This window comes from Nanorana parkeri, unplaced genomic scaffold (genome assembly GCF_000935625.1).
Source record: "Nanorana parkeri isolate BGI_ZX_2015 unplaced genomic scaffold, ASM93562v1 scaffold130, whole genome shotgun sequence".
NCBI classification, from domain to species: domain Eukaryota; kingdom Metazoa; phylum Chordata; class Amphibia; order Anura; family Dicroglossidae; genus Nanorana; species Nanorana parkeri.
In genome coordinates this window covers 738,274-759,906 of record NW_017306398.1, presented here as the reverse complement: position 1 = coordinate 759,906, position 21,633 = coordinate 738,274, and the positions used below count along the sequence as shown (strand labels likewise).

General features: G+C 40.5%; 2 protein-coding genes across 2 annotated transcripts; both read left to right on the top strand.

Annotated features, from left to right (window-relative positions):
* The first annotated feature begins 212 nt into the window (after positions 1–212).
* LOC108784889 (trypsin-like) lies at positions 213–9,204 on the top strand. Its single transcript, XM_018553823.1, has 5 exons — positions 213–258; positions 3,045–3,198; positions 4,884–5,137; positions 6,885–7,021; positions 9,055–9,204. Exons 1-5 carry the CDS (start codon positions 219–221, stop codon positions 9,202–9,204), a joined length of 735 nt encoding a protein of 244 aa, XP_018409325.1. The 5' UTR covers positions 213–218.
* Positions 9,205–15,217: 6,013 nt separating this feature from the next.
* Positions 15,218–21,242, top strand: LOC108784877 (trypsin-like). The gene is made up of 5 exons (XM_018553811.1): positions 15,218–15,257; positions 16,930–17,086; positions 19,054–19,307; positions 19,938–20,074; positions 21,093–21,242. The coding sequence occupies exons 1-5, from the start codon at positions 15,218–15,220 to the stop codon at positions 21,240–21,242; spliced, it is 738 nt and encodes a 245-aa protein (XP_018409313.1).
* The last annotated feature ends 391 nt before the right edge of the window (positions 21,243–21,633 follow it).

The window sequence follows — 21,633 nt, the reverse complement described above, 5'->3', positions numbered from 1 at the left end:
CAAGGTTCCAAGTATCTTTAAAATAGTTTTAAATAGGCTTCAAAACATTGAGTCCTTGACAAACCACCTTTCACGTGTTTAGTGTCCCACCTGGTTAGTCATTTGTGCAATGATTACTTATCAGATATGAGGCAAAGATTAGCTCAAAATATCTCATTTTTTAGGTATAAATACCAGGAGCTAACACAGCTTACTCACTCAGGATCATCATAATCACCATGAAGTTCCTTCTGCTCTGTATGCTCCTCGGAGCTGTTGGTGAGTCCACCTACTGAGATTCTTTATTTCTTAAAATCCTGCCTTATTACATCCTATCCTTTATGACAGATTCATCTCAAAATGTATATCAATAGAAATGTTGTGAGGTTGAAATGACAAATATCTGTAAGGTTCGCAAACCTCAAGTTCAGATGCAAATAAGACAAGCCCTTGAAAAAGCAGATGTCATAGTGGAGGAAAGGAATACTTTCTTCATTTGTCTGTGGTCATACTGCTAGAGATCTCCTGGCTTGCCACCTTTACAATCAGAGATTATTGTATCACTGATTTTAAAGTGTCTTGTAGGTATTGAATAATAGCTCACAGTACCAGGCTGCTGTAAACAAAGCAAGTAGAGTCCTGTCTTGTATTAAGAAGGGAATGTATTGCAGGGACAAGTCTATAATTGTGCCACTTTACAGATCACTGGTTCGGGCTCATCTGGAGTATGCGGTCCAGTTTTGGTCACCAGTCCTTAGAAAAGATTTCCTTGAGCTGGAAAGAGTCCAGTGGAGGGCAACCAAACTCATAAAGGGGATGGAGGGCCAGAGCTATGAGACAAGGCTACTAAATTTAAATATTTTCTCTTTGGAAGTAAGGAGTTTAAGGGGGGACATGATTTTCATGTATAAAATGTCCAATGGTGACAGCAACATTTTTAACAAACTAGGGGCCACCACCTAAAATTGGTGGAGAAAAAATTTCAGCACAAGGGGCACAAGGGGTTCTTCTCAGAGCCGTTAGGGTCTGGAACTCGTTGCCACGGGCAGTGTGGACTCATTCAAGAAACTCTTGGACGATTTCCTTGGAGAACATAACATACAGGGGTACAGGTACTCCTAAGAACAAGATTACACATGGACTCATACACACGCACACACCAGCAGAACCATAAATGCATACATGCAATAGGTTGGACTTGATGGACTTATGTCTTTATTCAACCTCAAATACTATGTAACGATGTAACTATGTATTAAATGGCTACTTCAAGAGGTAAAACCAATCAATGTATGCTACTATTGCAACAGATAAATAAAGGAGAATGCAACTAGGTCAAAATCATAAAGAATAAAGTCTTAAGATGACATGAAAGTGCAAGTATATCCACAATTTTTATTTATTTTTGGATAGAGTAGGGAAAGTTTGAAAACCCCTTTGAAAAGCCCTTTTCCCCAAAAGTGATGGGAATTCCCCTCTTAGACAGTTGTCACCAGAACAAGTATTCACAATGGAAGATTTACTGCTTGTTCTGGTGACTCTGGTCTCTAAAATGTTGAAAGTTCCACCAATTGCTGTTCTGGTAATATAATAGTGGTCAGAAGGGCAAATACAGAGAGCGGCAAATACCACACAGGGAATCTTTCCCTTCCCTGATCTATCCAAAGTTAAAACAAAAAAATTGCCTTTACATACACTTTAATCTGAATTGTATCTGCTCACATGTGAACACATTGTGCTATACACATACCAAGACATCAACTTAGAAACTGGTGTTCCCAAAGTGTCGCCTTTCTAAAATCAAGACAATTTCAAGCAGCGGTGGCCATTGGAGGTCTAGTTGTAAGTCTGGTTGAAAATGAGAAACCCTGAGATTCCTGTGTGACTTTCAATATATAATTTTAAATTGGGAAGGAACCTTTTAGATATTTTATTTTTTTGTATAATATTTCTTTATTATTTCTATATATAACAATATAAACATGTAAGCATCCTGTTAAGAGACTCTCCATGGAGGACATCCAGTCAAACACAGAGGAGAAAAATATTCATATCTTCTTCCTAAAACAACCACCATAAATGTCCCATTAGTATTAGAACCATTCTTCCCCCCCTAAGGGTCTCAACTAAAAAAAAAACAACAAACAACAACCCAAAATCCCTCCCGACCCTAAAACACAAAAAAAAAAAGGAAAGAAAGAAATGTCAGAGTCTCATCTCCTCCAATATCCATGCAAATAAACCTCACATTCCTGGTAAGCACATGATAGTGATGTCAGACTCCTCTATCCATGGTCTCTATGTCATGATAAATTGTGGGTACCTGTCCTGGGAACGCGCTACTAACTCCTCCACCCTTCTTAAAAAATTAATTTATTTAACTCAATCTTTAATTTGTGGGGTATCTTAAGACCACCAATATCTAACTATTACAGTTCTTCTGGAAAATAGAAAAAAATCGAAATAAGCCTTTCTTGACTTCTTTAATTGGTCCTGGTATAATAGTCAATAGCAGGACCTCAGGTGTAAGCAGTCCCTGCACCTTAATAAAATGTGCTCCTATTTTATAGACCATTTCCCAGAAAGATTGAATCTCTTGACAGGACCCCCATATATGTAGCATAGTACCTCTCTCTACTCCACATCTCCAACATCGATCGGATATGTTTGGGAAGATCTTATGTAATAAAGTAGATATTTAATTTTTTGTTTCTATAATTATTATTATCTTGAATTTATGGCACAATATATGGACTCTCAGGTACATTTCAGAACTCATTTGATACACCTTGACTTGAGAGCTACTTAAGAGATAAAACCAAGCAATGTGAACTGCTATTGCGACAGGTAAAGAGAAAAATGCAAGCAGGTAAAAATCCTTGGATACAGTACCCTAGGATCCTTGTGTTCCCTTTAACACATGATTGCAATGTGCCAAGGAACCTTTTAGATATTTTTGTTCTTTTTTTTAGAACTGGCATACTCTTTAATATATTGTAAAACTTATGGACTCGATGGTATATTTTAGAACTCATTGGATAAACCTTGACTTCTTTCCTCCTCAGCTGCTTTTGAGGAAGATGATAAGATTGTTGGAGGCTACACCTGTGCCGCTTACTCTCAGCCCTGGCAGGTATCTCTGAACTCCGGCTACCACTTCTGCGGTGGCTCCCTGCTCAACAGCTTGTGGGTGATCTCTGCTGCTCACTGCTACAAGGCGTAAGTTTCTCAAACTTGCAAAACAAATTCAACACAATCTTAGTTATATCTTATATCTTATCTTAGTTATAAATGGTTGGTTATACATTAATTAATATCTACTACCCATACAGTGCATAGGTAGCAGCATACCATGTGGTGTAGTTGTTTGTGCTTAATTAACTACTGAATTGTCTATGCTATAATTTTAAATGTTCAATCATTTTGATAAATATTTGTATTTAATGCATCTCAAAAAAGTCCCTGTGAGTAAGCCCAGTACAGTTACTGACACGCCTCTTATTCACAGCAACATCACATTGGCAAACAATGTAGGGGCTGGTAGATGGTTTCCTGAAACCCTCTCCTAGTTCTTGGCCTGAATTTCCATTCTGTGGCCTGACAGCTTCGATAGAGGGAATTTCTGAACAGTAATTAACACCGATATCAGATAAAGAACACAGGGATACATTTTTTAGAAAAAAAAACCCCTACCCTATAGAGATACAGACTGGCTACAGCTCAGCCCACAATACAACAATATCACCTACAGCACAGTATACAGTACAGAAAAAAATGTTTCTACTGAAATTTCATAATATTGGATATCAATGAAAACTTTACTTCTATGTAGTAGTCTTAACAGTATTTAAATCAAGTTACTACGTGATACACAAGCCTCATAAATTAAAAAGAAACATATTTTACCACCTATGATTCACCCAAATGCTCCTTCATTTGCATCTCACACACTCCCTCTTCCAGCCACTGCTGCTCACAGTGGGAGGGTTTCGGCAGCAAAGTCAGATCTCCCAATCCAGAAAGCAGTGGGCATGACTAGGTGTGGCCAGGTGGTGATTGACATGCTACAGGCTAGTGAATCAGCAGTGACAATGCTGATAGCCACACACCCTGCAACTACCACTTTAGTGTAAGCAGGCACCGCCTACTTGAGGCAGCTCTGCTCTGAATTCAGAAGCAGTGTAGCATGATTGCCACCCCATCATGGGAAGCTGTGTTAGGTGGACCTCACTGGCAGGATCAACAAGTATTTGTGAGACTTTTCAGGGGGACCAAGTGGAAAGAAGGGAAGTGCATTTATACTTATACTTGCATTTATATACTTTATACTTACAATTAAGTAGGCCATAGTTCTACTCTAAATAAACCCTTAAAAATAGGAATTCTGGCTTATATAGATTGACCCTAACCAATCTGTTTGAGAATATTCTACAATCAGGGGCGTAACTAGAAATCACAGGGCCCCATAGCAAAATTTTGTATGGGGCCCCGGTGATTTCTAGTTATATCCCTTGCAGAGCCCACTCGAGATCCCACCTGAGGGTGAACCTGCAGAGCCCTCCATAGACTCTCTATGGTGGGCTCTGCAGGTTCACCTTCAGGTGGTCTGGTCGCACTCCTTACCTACTCCACTGCCGGTGACGTCAGAGGCTAGTGGCGTTGACAGCCTGCTCTACCGCTGGCTCTCATTGACTCTGTGGAGACGAACGCGTGAAAGCCACCAGCAGAGGATCCCATAGCGACCCAGGCGGCCCGCACGGCATCTGGCCCGGCCCCACTGTGCCCCCGGGCCCCGTAGCGACCGCCTGGGTCGCTATGGTGATTGTTACGCCACTGTCTACAATATATTTAGTGGGTCAGATATGTAAGGAAATATGTCAACTCCCTCATTTGTAATTATCCAGGAGCATGCAGGTCAGACTGGGAGAGCACAACATCTTCACCTCTGAGGGCACCGAGCAGTTCATCAACTCCGCCAGAGTCATCAGACACGCCAGCTACAACTCCAGAACTCTGGACAACGACATCATGTTGGTCAAGCTGGCCTCTGCCGCCACCCTCAACTCCTACGTCAGAGCCGTATCTATGCCCTCTGGCTGCCCTGCCGCCGGAACCAACTGCGTGATCTCCGGATGGGGCAACACTCTCAGCAGTGGAAGTAAGTAGAAGGGAAATGAACAGGCAGATTTGTAGTGTAAGTTTACAAAGGGCACTTCAATACGAGCAATGCTTCCAGCTCATTGGCAAGATTCAGCAGGTAAAGTTTTTGAAAATTCCCAGTTGTAAAAACAATGATGAAGTTGAACTCGATTGCATTTCAAGGTACAGTTCAGAGTAGGACACAACCATAACATGCAGTTTGGAAGCTTATAAGATCCTAATATAACACTACTTAAGACAGTAATATAAACTGTTTATCAAATTGAAGCATTTTTTTTGGCTTGAGTAGGAAATTATCAAAAACCCTGTTAGTTTTTTTAGCTGTCCTAGTCCCATTTGGGATATTTGTTTAAATCCCTCTACAGGGAAAAATAGCTTTTAGACACCAAATGAATGTTTCCGCTCATTTCCTGTCTCAGTGACAACTGCAAAATTTTGGAATTCCAATCAATTTCTGCTCTGCTGAAAAAATCAGGCTTACCGGGAGGATGATCCTCCCTAGCACAGTCAGAGATAGAAAGAAAATCTTGACAAAGGTTTTTACCATTCCCTAGTCCAGGGGTAGCCAAACTCCGGCCCTCCAGCTGTGGTGGAACTATAAATCCCATGAGGCACTGCAAGAGAAGGAAAATGAACAGGCACATGTGTAGTGTAATTTTACGAAGGGCACTTCAGTACGAGCAATGCTTCCAGCTCATTGGCAAGAGTCAGCAGGAAACGTTTTTGAAAATGTCCCAGTTGTAAAAACAATGATGAAGTTGAACTTCATTGTATTTAGTAGAAGAAAAATTAACAGGTACACATGTAGGACACATTTACAAAGGGCCCTCTAATTCAAGCAATGCTTCCAGCTCATTGGCAAGTGTTAACAGGAAAAGTCAAGTTTTGTGAAAATGTCCCAGTTGTAAAAACAAATATGAAGTTGAACTCAATTGCATTTCGAGGTACCGTTCACTGTAGGACACAGCCAAAACATGCAGTTTGGAAACTCATAAGGTCCTAATATAACACTACTTAACACCATACACTATCTAAAGTTGAAGCATTTTCTTTTTCTTTGGCTAGAGTAGGGAATGATCGAAAACCCTGTTAGTTTTGTCTAGCTGTCTTGGTCCCATTAATTATATTTAAAAATATATATATATTTCCCTAAAAACACAACAGGAAGTGAGAAGAAATCCCTCTACAGGGGAAATCGCTGTGCCAATAGAATAAACAAATTTGGAATTCCCATTAATTTATGCCGTGCTGGAAAAAGCCAGCTTACCAGGAGGATGATCCTCCCCAGCAGAGACAGAAAGAAAATCCCGAAAGAGGTTTTTACCCTTCCCTAGTCTGTCAAATAAGTAAAGAAAAGGAAAAGTTTTGACCTTAGATATACTTTTATAATGTGATTATTCATAGTTTCAAGAATATTGCTATTATTAGATTTTATACTTAAAATAAGTTATCTCATCACTAATAGAACCCATTTCATAGGACTGTAATAGTATTGAATGTACAGTAATACTATCTAGTCATAGACCCGCTATAGTTTTGTATGGTCTTTGCTTTTTTCCCCAAAGGAGGAAACCAAAAGCAGTGCTAAGATCAAATGTGTCCTTTCAAAAAATATATATATAATTGTGATTTATTTTTTAAATATTTTTTTCTTTAACTGTTTATTAACAAATAAGACTTGTAGATGCCTCTTCTTTGTAACAACATTACAGAATATTAATGGACATTTGGTTTTTATCTTGTAGCCAACATGCCTAGCCTCCTGCAGTGCGTGAATGCCCCCGTCCTCACCGCTGCCCAGTGTAGCAACGCCTACCCCGGTGAGATCACCAACAACATGGTCTGCGTCGGTTTCCTGGAGGGTGGCAAGGACTCCTGCCAGGTAATACTTTCCTTTCTTACACTTTTTTTTTACAACAGGTCTTATTATCTACATTTTTACAAGACAATTGGGTTGATTTACTAACCTTATAAACACACCACGAACAAGTATACAACTCTGTAGTGTGTTCCCTCCCAGCATGATCTATGAGTGGAATCTAAACCCTTTGTAGTGTGTACACACCCAGCAGGTGTGTTGTGCAAAGCCCTGCATGAATTACAAGGTGATGTTGTGTAAATTAGCTCTATGTTGTGTTGCTTGCATTGAGGAATGCAGGAATGTAAATGCATGAGCTAACCATTTTTGTCTAAACTGTGAAGCAGCATTATATATGCATCATGTGCATGATTTTTCCATATATGGCATTAGTGGAAATATGCTTTTAGAGACTTTTTGGTTGATAAATAAGTTTTGCTGTGTGAAAATCACATGCACCTGGTGTGTGCGTGTGTTTAGGTTAGTAAATCACCCCCAATACGCAGATAACATGAACAGCTGATTTGCTGTTAGAAACTCTCATTGCTCCAAAAAGAACTGAAAAGAAGTGCACATGCATTTCTTCTTGAGATCCATTGGCCACTATTGTGAAGACATATGAAAGGTTCTTTTCACAAAGTCATACCCGGATGAGGATCCTTATTTCTAAAAAAAAATCAATTTGGAAATTACAGTTGCATGGCTAAAACAATGATCTATATCATTATGTAAAGCTTGCTGAGCCTAAGGCACATTTTCTATTTTAGCTGGAGTAGCCCACAAAGATTGTCAATGATCAGCAAAAGGATCATACAGAAGATAGGTCAGCATCCATGGAGGCCTTAGAGCTATTCAGGGACAGATTTGCTCTCTCTGCTGCCCCAAGGCCTGGTTCCTTAATGTGCCCTCCTCCCCGCCACATTTCCCCCCAGATGGCGGGACAGCAGGGTTGCTTTTAATTTTTTTTCTTTTTTACTTTATTATCACTTGTACAGAGCGGTGACATATCACTTGTACAGAGCGGTGTACAAACGCTCTGCATTTAGCCATGCTTGTCCAAAGCAAGACTAAATGTAGAAAACAACTACCCGCCCGACACCTGGAACTGCATGTCCCGGGCGTCGGGAGATAGGAATTCCACACCCCTGCTGCCCCGAGGCCGGGCCTTGGTTGGCATTGTGGGAAATCCGGCCCTGGAGCTATTCACTGAGCAGGGAGATAACACAAAAAGAATAACAGCACATACAGCTACTCAGATCCCCACAAATTCTCATTATTGATTGAATCTCATTTGCTGTATCTCTGCAGGTTGATTAATGTTTTTGCTTCCTAGAGGTAAAAATCACTCTAAAGAACATTTGAAACCAGCAATGTTGATCAGTCTGAATGTTATCCCCATATTTATTGTTTAGCTACTGGTATTTATATAGAACCAACAATTTACTCAGGGCTTACTGCACATTCCCTGTCTTCAAGGAGCTTAGAATCTAAGGTCCCTATGTCACATGCGTACAAGGCCAATTAACCTACCAGCATGTCTTTGGGGTACAGGAGGAAACCGAAGTACCTGGAGTAAACCCACACAAGCACAGGGAGAACATGCAAACTCCTTGCAGATAGTGTCCTGATCAGGATTCAAACCAGGGACCCCCCAGTGTTGCAAAGGCAGAAGTGCTGATCACTAAGGCACTGTGTTGCCCTTATAATATGATTGTCCTACAGCCCATACAGAGTGTTAATGATCAGCTCTGAGATCGTGCAGAAGACAATTCATCCTCCATAGGACCTTATAACCGGACAATTAGATCACATTTTTGCTGGGCAGGGAGAGAATACAATTGAATAACATTACACAGAGCTATTCAAATTCTTACTAATGCTTAATCTTAATTATTGCATCTCTGCAGGTTAAATTAAAATAATGCATATGATTTGCTTGCCTCATAGATGTAGATTCACTTTAAAGAGCTATTAAACATTTTAATGTTTTAAATTTAAAAAAAGGCCTTTTCTTTCTGTGTAAGTTTGGTTTTAAATGATCTCTTTCCTAATTTCAGGGTGACTCCGGTGGACCCGTGGTCTGCAATGGACAGCTCCAGGGTATTGTCTCCTGGGGATATGGTTGTGCCCTGAGAAACTACCCCGGTGTCTACACCAAGGTCTGCAACTACAACGCCTGGGTCTCCAGCACCGTGGCTGCCAACTAAATACCGGTCTTTTCCTGTCATCTAGTACACAGCTGTATAGTTGGTGAATAAACTATTACAAACAACTGAAATGTCACGTGTGTTATATTAAAAATCGTGTAAGCATATCACTGAAAACTTTTTTTGGAAAGAGACATTTATAGAAAGATGATTAAAACACCTAAAGATCTTTCTTACTTACGATACAGAGCCAACAGTTTGTGGACACCTAACCAATGTTGTAAATGCAACAGCAAATTACTGATATTCTGATCTGTATTCTGATATAATGTTCTGCTAAGCAAGTAAATCTTAATTCAGCATTCCCCAAGATCTCAGTGCTTCATCTAAACACATAACCAACAACCATCACACCAATATGAGCTTGTTGGACATCTCATTCCAAAACCATGGTATCACCAGCTTTTGCTCCATTCTGGCCTATTTGGCTGCACACCTACTCCACTTCAGTGCTGCAGAAGATGGTTAAGTTTAGACATGTGCGATTCGTTTCGTTCCGAATCGAAATTCGGACGAATTTTCGGAAATTCGGGCATTCGGAAGTATCCAAATTTCGAATTACAGACATAACGAATGCAAACGAATCCGAATTTCCATTTCCGAAATTCGGTAGCGTTAGTACGAACGTTCGTTTCGTTTTCTGTTCTTATTCGTTTCTTATTCGTTTCTTATTCGTTTCGTTCGTTGGAGCAAAGTGACATTAGAGAAGGAGAAAAATATTTTTTCCCCCTCAAATGTCACTTTTGCTGCAAACGAACGAAACGAATAAGAAACGAATAAGAACAGAAAACGAAACGAACGTTCGTACTAACGCTACCGAATTTCGTCCGAATCCGAATTCCGAATCCGAATTGACTTTCACACCCGAATCCTGAAAAACGAAATAACACAAATCCGAATTTAAAACGAAACGAAACGAAACAAATTTTTTGGCAGTGCACATGTCTAGTTAAGTTAGAGACAGTCAAGTTGCTAACAGGTCAGTAACAGCAGCATACAGAATTCCTTTAAAGCTGAACTCCAGGCAAATGGCTAAATACAAAGATGAAATGCCGATATGAAAGCTGTTTTACCTGCCCTAGGATTTGCATACTGTCTAGGGATGCAGGTTTTTTCGGTAGAGAGTATGAGTACCGATATTTTGCTTTTGGTACTCACCAATAACAAGTACCGATACAGGTGCTTCTGCTGGCATGAAGCCGGCAACCCGGGCAATCAGGAAGCCGGGCGGCATGTAATGACATGCTGCCCGGCTTCCTGATTGCCAGGGAAGCCGACTCTATATTGTTTGGCCGGCTCAATTGTGATTTGCTGGGAAACCAGCTCCCCAGCCAATCAATAAAGGTGATTATTTTAAGAAATAGTGTAGTACTATCAAAATCTGACAATATGTGTTCTGTTTATGCATATACAATGGAAATGTATATGTGCCATTGGATTTTGATGGTACTACAGACACACTATTATTTTCTTATAATAATCACCTTTATTAAAACAAATTTTAAAAACAATAACACCTATCATATACAAAAGCAAGTGTGTGTCATCAACAACAAGTTAATAATATAGACTTCATGTAACCTGAGAAACATGTCTCATTGACCACCTGGATGTTTAGTCATCGTGATTTGTAGGATGATTCATATAAATATCATTAAACAAATACATACAGTTCATGAAAAATCAGTCAATTTGGCTAGAAAATTTTGCCAGCGGAGGAGACAAAAGACTCAAAGCACATGAGTTTCATAAATAAGTGGAGCACCTAAAAACCTTAGAACATTATTGCTGTTTGTTTCCTCTTTTGGTAGATTTACCCTTATTATTTGCCCTAATGACTATTGTCACTAAACCTGAAAGCCATTGTTCAAAGAAGCAGCTCTCTCCAATAGGAAACATTTGTTTCTTATTTCTTTTTTCATCCTTCTTCCTCATCCTCCTTCCTCCCATTCCACCTATATTTTCTCCCACATGCTTACACATGATTGGTATGGCAAATGCAGGATGAAGGCAACGTAGATATGTTTCAAATGGCCAGGTCTATGAAGTAATTTCCCCATTGCAGAAACTCCTAACAATGTACAATATAACTTCTAACTAAGGGAAGATAAACGATGTAGAGTACATTAAAATAAGTTTAAAAATGGTTTGAGTCAAAATACAACTAATGCTTATTTTGTTTTCATTTGTTTGAGTTGGGAAGAGACAGAAGTTCTGTCAGGTTTTTAATGTGGTCTGGAAGTGATGGAAAGTGTCTCAAAAAGGGACATGATCTGCATAAAATCACTTTTTTTGGTTTCAACTCAAAAACATAAAATATGTTATACTTAGCACAACAGTACAATAGATAAAAGAATGTAAAGTAATTTTTGAAGCTTGAGTGCAAACTATGAACTTTTACAATCCATTTTTTTTTTTTAAAGATGATTAAACAAATGGTATGTATATAATGGTAAAAAAAATGGTGGTCATAGTGGTACCTTGCATACAAATATTATTTGTATGCAAATATTATTTAACCACTTAAGGACAATAGGGCATACCTGTACTAGAGTACATAAAAAATAAGTTTAAAAATGGTTTCAGTCAAAATCCAACTAATGTTTTTTTTTTTTTTTTCATTTGATTGCATTGGCAAGAGGCTGAAGTGCTTTATTGTGGTCTGGAAGTGATGGAAAATCTCTCTGTTGGAGACATGGTCTGGATAATATCACTTATCATTATCATTATATTTTTCTTAAGTCTACTGTACATTAGACTCCTTCCCAGTCATTAAATAATCTTAAACCCACTTCATATTAGGTCTCGGTATCCAATATACACTACATGTCACATCCCTCTCACAATTATAGCTCAAATTATTTTAAACTATTTCAAAATTTCCAACTATTTTTTCCCTCTCGGGGCTTCCATGCAATGTCTCTCATAGGGGAAAAGACTGGAATACTCTCATTCCAATGAGGTATATCGAGCTCCTGGAACTGTAAGCCCTCGTTCACACCTGAACGCTTTGTAGCGCGTTCTACGCTTGACGAACTCTCTACAAAACGCTCAAAAATATAAACCCCATTGTATTCAATGGTCTCGTTCCCACCTTGGCGTATTTCCGCCCGTCCCTAACGCGCTACAAAACGGCCCACGCCTGAAAAGGTACATGTACTACTTTGGGCCGTTTTGTTGCGCGTTTCCATTGGGATACAGCCAAGTAGCCTTCGGAAACGCGCGTTAGTCGCGTGACTTTTTTACCTAGAATCGCGGTAAAAAACCACGCGACGGTCGCGCAACAGACGCGCATATGCAATACGCCTAGGTGTGAACGAGACCTTAAACAGAGCAAAATCCATCCAAGTCCTCTGGATGGCATAACACAACAGACTTCCCATTCTTGCGAGCTATCAGGCATGATGGAAACCCACAGCGATATACAATGGAATTAGCATGCAATCTCTCCAGCAGGGGTCGCAACACTCTCTTCCTTTTTATAGTTTCACGTGCTTAGTCAGGAAAGATTTTTAACGATACACCTTTATATGTAACTGAATCAGTGTTCCGAAGTTTCCTCATAATTTCTTCTTTATCCATATAATAGTGACAGCGACAAACAATGTCTTGTGGCAGGTCCGTAGCACTGTTGCACACATATGGCACATGGTAGGCACGGTCCAGCATTAGGGGGGAGGCGAGTTCCCTACCCAACATGTTATTAAAAATAGATTGCAGTATTGACACCAGTACACCATCTTTTTTGTTTTCGGGGATTCACGGACCCGGACATTGTTCCTGTGGTCACGGATTTCCTGATCTTCAGTTCAGTACATCAATGAACAGACATTAAGCCTGAGGTTCAAATTACTCTCCTGCAACTCCTTAATAGCTACTGCATATTGATCAAGGTGGGATTCAGTGTCCTCTACTTGTGACAAAACATGTGAGATATTCTCTCTAAATGTACTAAGTTCATTTTTAATTGTACTTTGCAAGCGGTCATTGTCTCTAATGCCTTTTTGGTAGGGAAAATCTTGGACTCTGAACTCTGCAGTATGAAAGACCCCCCTGTCTCTATCTCCCCAGAGAGGTCTGAACATGGTGATACAGCTGTAGAGCCTTCTGATTCTGTTGCTCCTCTCCCACTTCATCCACCTGCAGTTGCCGGTCCCAAGAACTCTCTTGGTCTGCAGTTAGAAATCTCTCCATTGGACCAGCTCTGGGCGATGAGCTCGGTCCCACATGCAACCTCCATCACCCCATACTGGCTGTGTTCAGTAAGTGCTGGCTCCGACTTACTGCCATAGACTCAGCATCAGCGGGAGCTCACACAAAGAGGAGAGGAGAAAGAGAGACGCTGGCTTGCAATCTCATACGAGGGAGGAGGGGGAGGACACGCCGACTCATTTCAGGACTTCAGCAGAGTCTCCCCCATTCTGTGGAACTCATTACCCCAACCTGTCTGCCTATCTCCTACTCTGTCTAGCTTTAGGCGTTCCCTTAAGACTCATCTCTTCAGGGAAGCTTATCCAACCTAACCACTAAAATATCAATCTCTCAAACAATTCATCCCCACACAGCAACCTCCTCACGTATCACTTCCCCCTCCTATTAGATTGGAAGCCCTCAGGGGCAGGGCCCTCCTCACCATATTGTCTTGAATTGTATTGTAATTGTAATGTCTTCCTTATATTGTAAAGCGCTGCGTAAACTGTTGGCGCTATATAAATCCTGTATAATAATAATAATAATAATAATAATAATTTCAGTCCTCTCATGGAAGTCTACACGGAGCAATCCTAGACATGTCCACTTGTCATCATGAGGCAGACACGCCCCAGAAACAATTTAATATAGAAAATGTAAGATTATGCACATGGGAGCAAAGAACGTGCATGCTGACTACTACTTGGGGTAGCTGCACTGGGGAAGACAGACATGGAGAAAGACTTGGGAGTCCTCATAGATCATAGATTCAACAATAGTTTGCAGTGCCAAGCAGCTGCCAGTAAAGCAAACATGATACTATCCTGCACTAATAATTAGTGTTCCAGTCGAAGGATAAAAGCATAATTTTAACACTTTTTAGATAGATCACTAGTTCGGCCACCTTCTCCTCAGGAAAGATGTCCACAAAATCGATCGAGTTCAAAGGAGGGCTACGAAATGAATAAAGGGGATGGAAGGCCTCAGTTATATAGATTGCCTCCAGAAATTAAACTTATTTTCCTTAGAACAGAGGCGATTAAGAGAAGACCTGGAAGACATCTGCTGGAACCGATTACCGTTGTCAACACGGACTCAGCTGGCCAGGCTGTGGTGGCAGGGACAGGAGGTGGTGTCTGTGCCGAACGGCTCGGGAACCTTAGTAGTCTGTGGGTGCGACAGGTCCACAGTATTACTGGCAGTCTGTCACGGTCATGCAGCAAAGCAAGGCAGTGGCAAAATGACTAAACAGAGAGATATCTCTAGCTAGCGGTTGCTACGCATTTCGAGGCGCTGCCTCTTTCTCAAGCCTAGATAGTTAGTGCAGTGGAAATGGTAGAGCTTGCACACTAACAACTTCCCAAACGTACCCACTCATACCGTTATTTATTCAACCTCACCTACTATGTAACTACGTTGGCCACCATTTCTTGTTGTATTACCTAATTTACACATAATAATCCACTTTCAATTCCTGAAAATTTTCACAAATTAAACCAACATATTACTAAAAATGCATCTGAGCAAAACATTAGAAGGTATACATTTAAATACTATGCTGATGCTAACCAATGGAGCTATTAATTCTCAATTTAAGATTTCAGACCTACAGTTAATAGGGATATTTGTCACCCTAGTAGAACATTGTTTGCTCTCCATTAATTATTTATCAAGGTCAGTGATGAACAGGCGTACCTTACACGTGCTTTAAGTTATCCTCGCACTAAATGTGTCATTGCATAATATGAGTACAAAGAGTGTAGCGACTACACTATAAATATTGAGCATCTCTCGGCTGGGCTCCACTCTTCAGAGAGACACCATGAAGTTGCTTCTGTTTTGCGTGCTCCTCGGAGCAGTGGGTAAGAGTGCCAATGTGGAAATAATGCTACTACCAGCTACAGTATTGCCATTTATGTTTTCTTCAGCTTTCTCACGCTAAATCAGAAAGTGAGGCAGTTATGCCTGAAGTAGATTTAAATCCAAATCGAATGACATTTAGGGGTTGATTTACTAACCTTATAAACATGCCACGAACAAGTATACACCTCTGTAGTGTGTTCCCTCCCAGCATGATCTATTGGTGGAATCTAGACACCTTTGTAGTGTGTACACACCCAGCAGGTGTGCTGTGCAAAGCCCTGCATGAATTGCAAGGTGATGTTGTGTAAATTAGCTCTATGTTGTGTTGCTTGCGTTGATGAATGCAGGAATGTAAATGCATGAGCTAATGAGAGTTTTGTCTAAACTGTGAAGCAGCATTATATATGCATCATGTGCATGATTTTTCCATATATGACATTAGTGGAAATATGCTTTTAGAGACTTTTTGGTTGATAAATAAGTTTTGCTGTGTGAAAATCACACGCACCTGGTGCGTGCGTGTGTTTAGGTTAGTAAATCACCCCCTTAGTTTACTATCATAAACTATTGCCTATTTTTTCATCCTTTTTGTATCTTTGCATGATAATCTACTCCAACCACTTCCAGTCTATTTGCACTCAGCTGCATATTTTTGCTGTTTACTGGCATCGTCTAAGAGTGACATCAGTGAACCATGCCCAAACAATTTTGATTCTGTATGGCTGCTTGTAGTCCCCACTATGGTTGTGTGCCAGGGAGATAAATTAGTAGACAGCTATTACTCCCATAACAGGAGGGACCTGAGCAAGGCCTATCACGGCATGATCACAAGGTGGCATTTATTGTTAGTTATTTTATATCTTTGCATCCTGGTGCCTTGTGTTAAATGTGCCTTGAGTTAAGGCAGCCCATTCAAATGAATGGGTTGACAATGCAACAAAATGTCCCCCCCAAAAAAAGGTTTGCACAATTTTTTGCCAACACGGCACACCACAATGCATGATTCGAAGCTACGGCCAGATCCTTCGGCAGCTTCGTGAATAGACCCCCTATGTGTTGTACAGTAGTGCACTGCAATGGCTCATTCCTGAAAATTAATGGGACTGCATCGTAAATTATTTTGTGTTGTGATAACTACAACACAAAAGTCTGTTTTAGCCTTCATAAAAGTTGCAAGTATGAAATGTTTGAAAGTTTTTGAAATGATAGGTAAAAATAAAATGTGATATGAGATAGTAATCACTTAGTTTAGATCTATGTTAATGATACAGGACAAAGTCCAGGCACAAGTTCTTAAAGTGATCCTAAACTCAGGAGTAAAATCTTAAAAAATGCATCCAAGTACCTTAACTATTAACAACAATGTATCTTATGTGTGTATCACTCGGCTGTAGATCCTCCAATCATCTCTGAATTGGTGCTGACACTGTCCTTTGTTCTGGAGGGGGGCTACTTTTGTTCCCCATGGTCCCTGTGTGTGTTGTAAAATAGTCACAGCTCCAAGCTCCCCCCGGGGATGGACTACAATCTCATGTTTAGTTTACTCATTTGTATAGAGATTGTAGTCCATCCCGGGAGCAAGCTTGGAGTGGTGACATGTTTTTCTTAATTACCTCCTTTGTTATTCTTTGGTCATTCAATATTAATGTATTTATTTATTTGTTTTTAAAGCTGCCTTTGATGATAATGATGATAAGATTGTTGGAGGAAATACTTGCGCCAAAAACTCCGCGCCCTGGCAAGCATCTCTCAACGCTGGCTACCATTTCTGCGGAGGTTCCCTTATTAATACCCTATGGGTCGTCTCTGCTGCACACTGCTTCAAAGCGTAAGTCACTAAATCTCACTCTGATGTTCCATTGGGCACTTTTTTTAGCATGATCCTTGTAACATAGAAGCATTGCAAGTTCATGGATTCCTTCTCTGTCCCCCATGGCCACACAATTTTGAAGATGAATCCCCATAACCATAGAACTTTACAATTATACTGGCCGCAGATTTTTTTAGTTTCCCTTGAAATGTACAATTTCTCATCTTCATCTCTTGCCATTTACCTCTGGGTACCAAAATGTGGATTTGCAATCTGCTGGAAAAGTGATGGAGTACCAAAAGTGTAGTGGATGGATGCTTGGAACAGAATTGGAGCAGAGGTAATTAATCAATCAGCAATAAGGGAATTTAAAGTGTTCAGCCTAGTATCATTTAACCATATTTACATATTCTTTATAATCAGCAATTGCTTTAAAACTGACCTCTGTAGCTGCTTTTTATGTGAAGTGATTAATTCTTAAAGATCCTCAATGTTCACCTTAAAGATTCTAGGGTTGTGTTCTAGTCAGCTTGGAAACATCTGAGGCGTGTTTACATTTAATGGTTGGCAGCCTGTCAATTTCTGATTGCGTCATGAATGTAGCCACCTTGCCTTAAAGTGACATTAAACTCTCAATTCCCCCACCCCAATGCTGCTGTAAGGACTTACCTTAAGTGATGATCATCTTCTTCCTTCCAGTAGTCCCTCCAGCGCTGGTGCAGGCCTCTGATCCAGCAGAGACTGCTGTTTCTTACTGTCTCATGGAGTCTGTCCAGCATGCACGCTCATAGCTGCATGCATTCACTTTCACTCTAGCTCTCCACCTCTCCCCTCCGGTGATATGGACTGCACATGCGCCTGCACACACTTCCTCTTGCATGGCCATTCAGGAAGTTGGATTCTACAGCCGGGAGTGAGCGGCAGAGACACAGGTAAGTTTTTACCTCTTTGGTAACTTTTTTCTTTAAAAATTTTGCATATACCTACTGCTTGCTAGAAGTAGACATATGCAGCTTGCTAGCAGTAGATATATGTTAAAAAAAAGAGACTTTAATATCACTTTAGGCGGGATGACTTAAATTTAATTGTGCTTAGACTGTATCCAATCTAGCTGATTACATATCTGTACTCATTTGGCTTTCTCTAAGGGTTCTGTTATTGATTGCATCTGCCTGGTGCTGAGTGTGACTTTAGCAGAAAGCAGAGCAACCAATAATGGGATATTGTTGATATCTACAGAATGTCTCTCAAGCCAATCACTAGGAGATTCATGACCAGTGGTGCATGCTGGGGGAAGACATAAATTCTGGGGTCTGACCATGTGAGTCTCTTTCTCCCCATAGTCCTCCTGCCTGGAGGAGGGTGCATTATGTGTGAGCTGTCTGATCAGGCCTGCATCCTGCAGGTGGTCAGGCGTAGACCCAGTTGGGGTCAGAAATTGTTCCTGGGATGGACAGCCAGGGAGTAACCTCATCTGCTGTAGGTACCAGAGAAGCCAGGATGGGCTTGGACCTCAAAGAGGAGTCTGGTGTCTCACCCGGAGGAGATCTCAAATATGTCTGCTGACCAGATATGGTTCTTTGACACAGTGTTGCAGCATTTTTGGTTTAAAGGCCCTTTGCACTGTGAAGCTGGAAATTGGTCAGTGATTCTGGAGTCCTGTGTTGTTCAAGATGTCTGCAGCCATATTAGAAAGCTCTTAAAGCGACTGCCACCCACATTTTTTCTTGCACATCCCTGAGGTGAAATGTCCCCCTATATACCCTCTGTGTGTGTATATATATATATATTCAGCTTTATTCTCTACCTTTTTCAATACAACAGAGTATATTCCATAGAAAAACTACCATCTAGTGCCCGAACATGTATACTGCAGAAGTTGTTGCAATAGATACAATCATGTGTATTCCAACAGTTACATTATATCACATTAATACATTCCTACTTTGCATTCTCTTATAATATATTTGGTCTGTTTATTTCAGCAACATTCAGGTGAGACTGGGAGAACACAACATCTTTGTCTCTGAGGGCACCGAGCAGTTCATCAACTCGGCCAAGGTCGTCAGACACAAACAATACAACTCCAGAACTCTGGATAATGACATCATGCTGATTAAACTCTCATCTCCCGCCACACTTACAAGCGCCGTGAAGCCAATTGCCCTCCCCTCTGGATGTGCCAGGGCCGGCGCCAGCTGTTCAATATCCGGATGGGGAAACACTCTGAGCAGCGGAAGTAAGTTAGAGAAAAGTTAATATTTTACCTCTATGATTTAGGACTCATACCCATAGTTAATTTGTGAGAAATGCTTGGGCTTCCATTGTTGATCTCCCTCTGAAATTACCGCACCGCACAGTACCTTGTGAAGGCCTTTGCCCAATCACAACACAGTGCACTGTAAGAGTCATGCTCGGGCAAAGTAATGATGACTTTGCCCAATCATGGCTCACAGCTAAGTCCTGCCCAATGTAAACAGTTGGGCAGAGCATGCAGTGAGATCACCACTAGCTCCGCCCAGTTGTTTATATTTTGCCGGCATCTGTCAGAATGCCATTCTGCAGCGGGAGTTCGCCACAAGCGGACGGGTAGGCTGGCGGCTGGATTTTTTAAAGACTTATTTTGTCAAGTTGTTGTCGTCGTGGACATATACATACATATATACTGTATATATATTTTTTTTGTTCTGCTTCGACATATGCTTTATTTTGCTTATTACTGCAGCCTGAGCCATGGATTGTTACCAACTATCTTATGCACTGCTTCCATCAGTCAGGGCCCCCAAATATGCCATCGCTCTAGGGGCTCATTGTTCAGTCTTTTTTTCTAAGCATACAATGTTAAAAATGGTTGTGTTATATTTTTCAGGCAATTATCCCGATCTTTTGCAGTGCCTAAAGGCTCCCATTCTGAGTGATGCTAACTGCAGTGGTTCCTATCCCGGAATGATCACTGCCAACATGATCTGCGTTGGTTATCTACAGGGAGGAAAGGACTCCTGCCAGGTAATGCATTTGCTTTTGTTATATCGAAGACAATCCAGGGGGAAAAAATCTAATAATTTTTTTAAGCCAATGCCACCCCATTTCACTTTGACAGCAGTGGGTAGCATTCTCTAATTTGTTGGTGTGATGGAGAACCATAAAGTGGCAAGGAGAGAATAGGATTTGCCAGCTGTTAAAAAGACTACCCCAGACCATACATTTTAACATTTACAGGATTATTCACTGAAGAGTTTGGAGAAGGCAGGAGAAGTGAACAATCTAGAACAGCATAGCTGATTTGGAAAGTGAGCTGAATTGGAGAATGTTTCCAAAACAGCTATTTTGGCCTAGATTGTTCACTTCTCCTGCCTTCTTTAAACTCTTCACCATTTAATGACTAACCCTGTTAAATTGCCAAGGCGACAGCGACAGCGACGATTCTGCGACCAAGCTCAGTGATGTGCGAACTTGGTACTCTATTGACTGTGGTACGGATCAGGCTGAGCCCCCAGAATTCCCATTTACTGGACCATTTTTTTATTATTATATTATAATTTTTTTATAATTATGTATTATATTATAATTTCTTATAATTATTTATAATTTATTATATTATAATGTTTTAATTTCGTGTTTCAAACTTTATCATACCTGGGATGTCTACTGGACTCTTGTTTGGACAGATTTAGGTGAGTTATTCCTAAGATTTACTAAGAATTACAGGCCTACAATACATAACACCAAATTTCCATGCAAAAAATTGTACCGCTTTTGGTACAAAATTCCTGGCGGTATGCCAGGGAGGTTAATCATAATTCAACGTATTTACAATTTTCAATATACATAGTCGTTTTTCTACTTGGTCATCACTTATATGTGTGTGTGACAACAAGAATCCGAGGATACAGCACCCAAGCATGGCCTATGTCCATAAAAACCAGAAAGAATTTAAATGGAGGAGCCTTGTAGTTGTGCTAATTATACAGCACATCAATGTTATTTATTTATTGCAATATTTTTTTTGCGGTCTTCTCCACAGGGCGATTCTGGTGGACCCGTAGAATGTGGAGGAGAACTGCAGGGTATTGTCTCCTGGGGATATGGCTGTGCCCTTCCAGACAGACCCGGTGTCTACACTAAAGTCTGCAACTACAATGGCTGGATTGGAGACACTATTGCAGCCAACTAAACCATCGTCAGTGTTCTGTTCGCTGTGCTACCTCAGCTTACAAAAACAATTCATTAATAAAATAGATTGCATGGGACCTGTGCTTTTGTTTTCAAATGTATTCTGTAATTTTATAAATAAAATAATGAAATAAAAAGTGTACAACATGAACTAAAAATGTACAAAGGGTTTACAGAAAGTGAATACTCAGATTTGTGGACCATTTCCTCTTACGGCACATTGTAACGATGTACGGCAATAATTTTATACCACTTCTATAGACGATCAAACAGCTAAACAGCTAATTGGTACTATGGAAAAACCGGGAACTGAACTGGAAGCACAAACAACATTATCTTCCTTCAGTGATCTACTTATCCCCCCCCCCCCCCAGATGAAGGGGGGAAGCAAT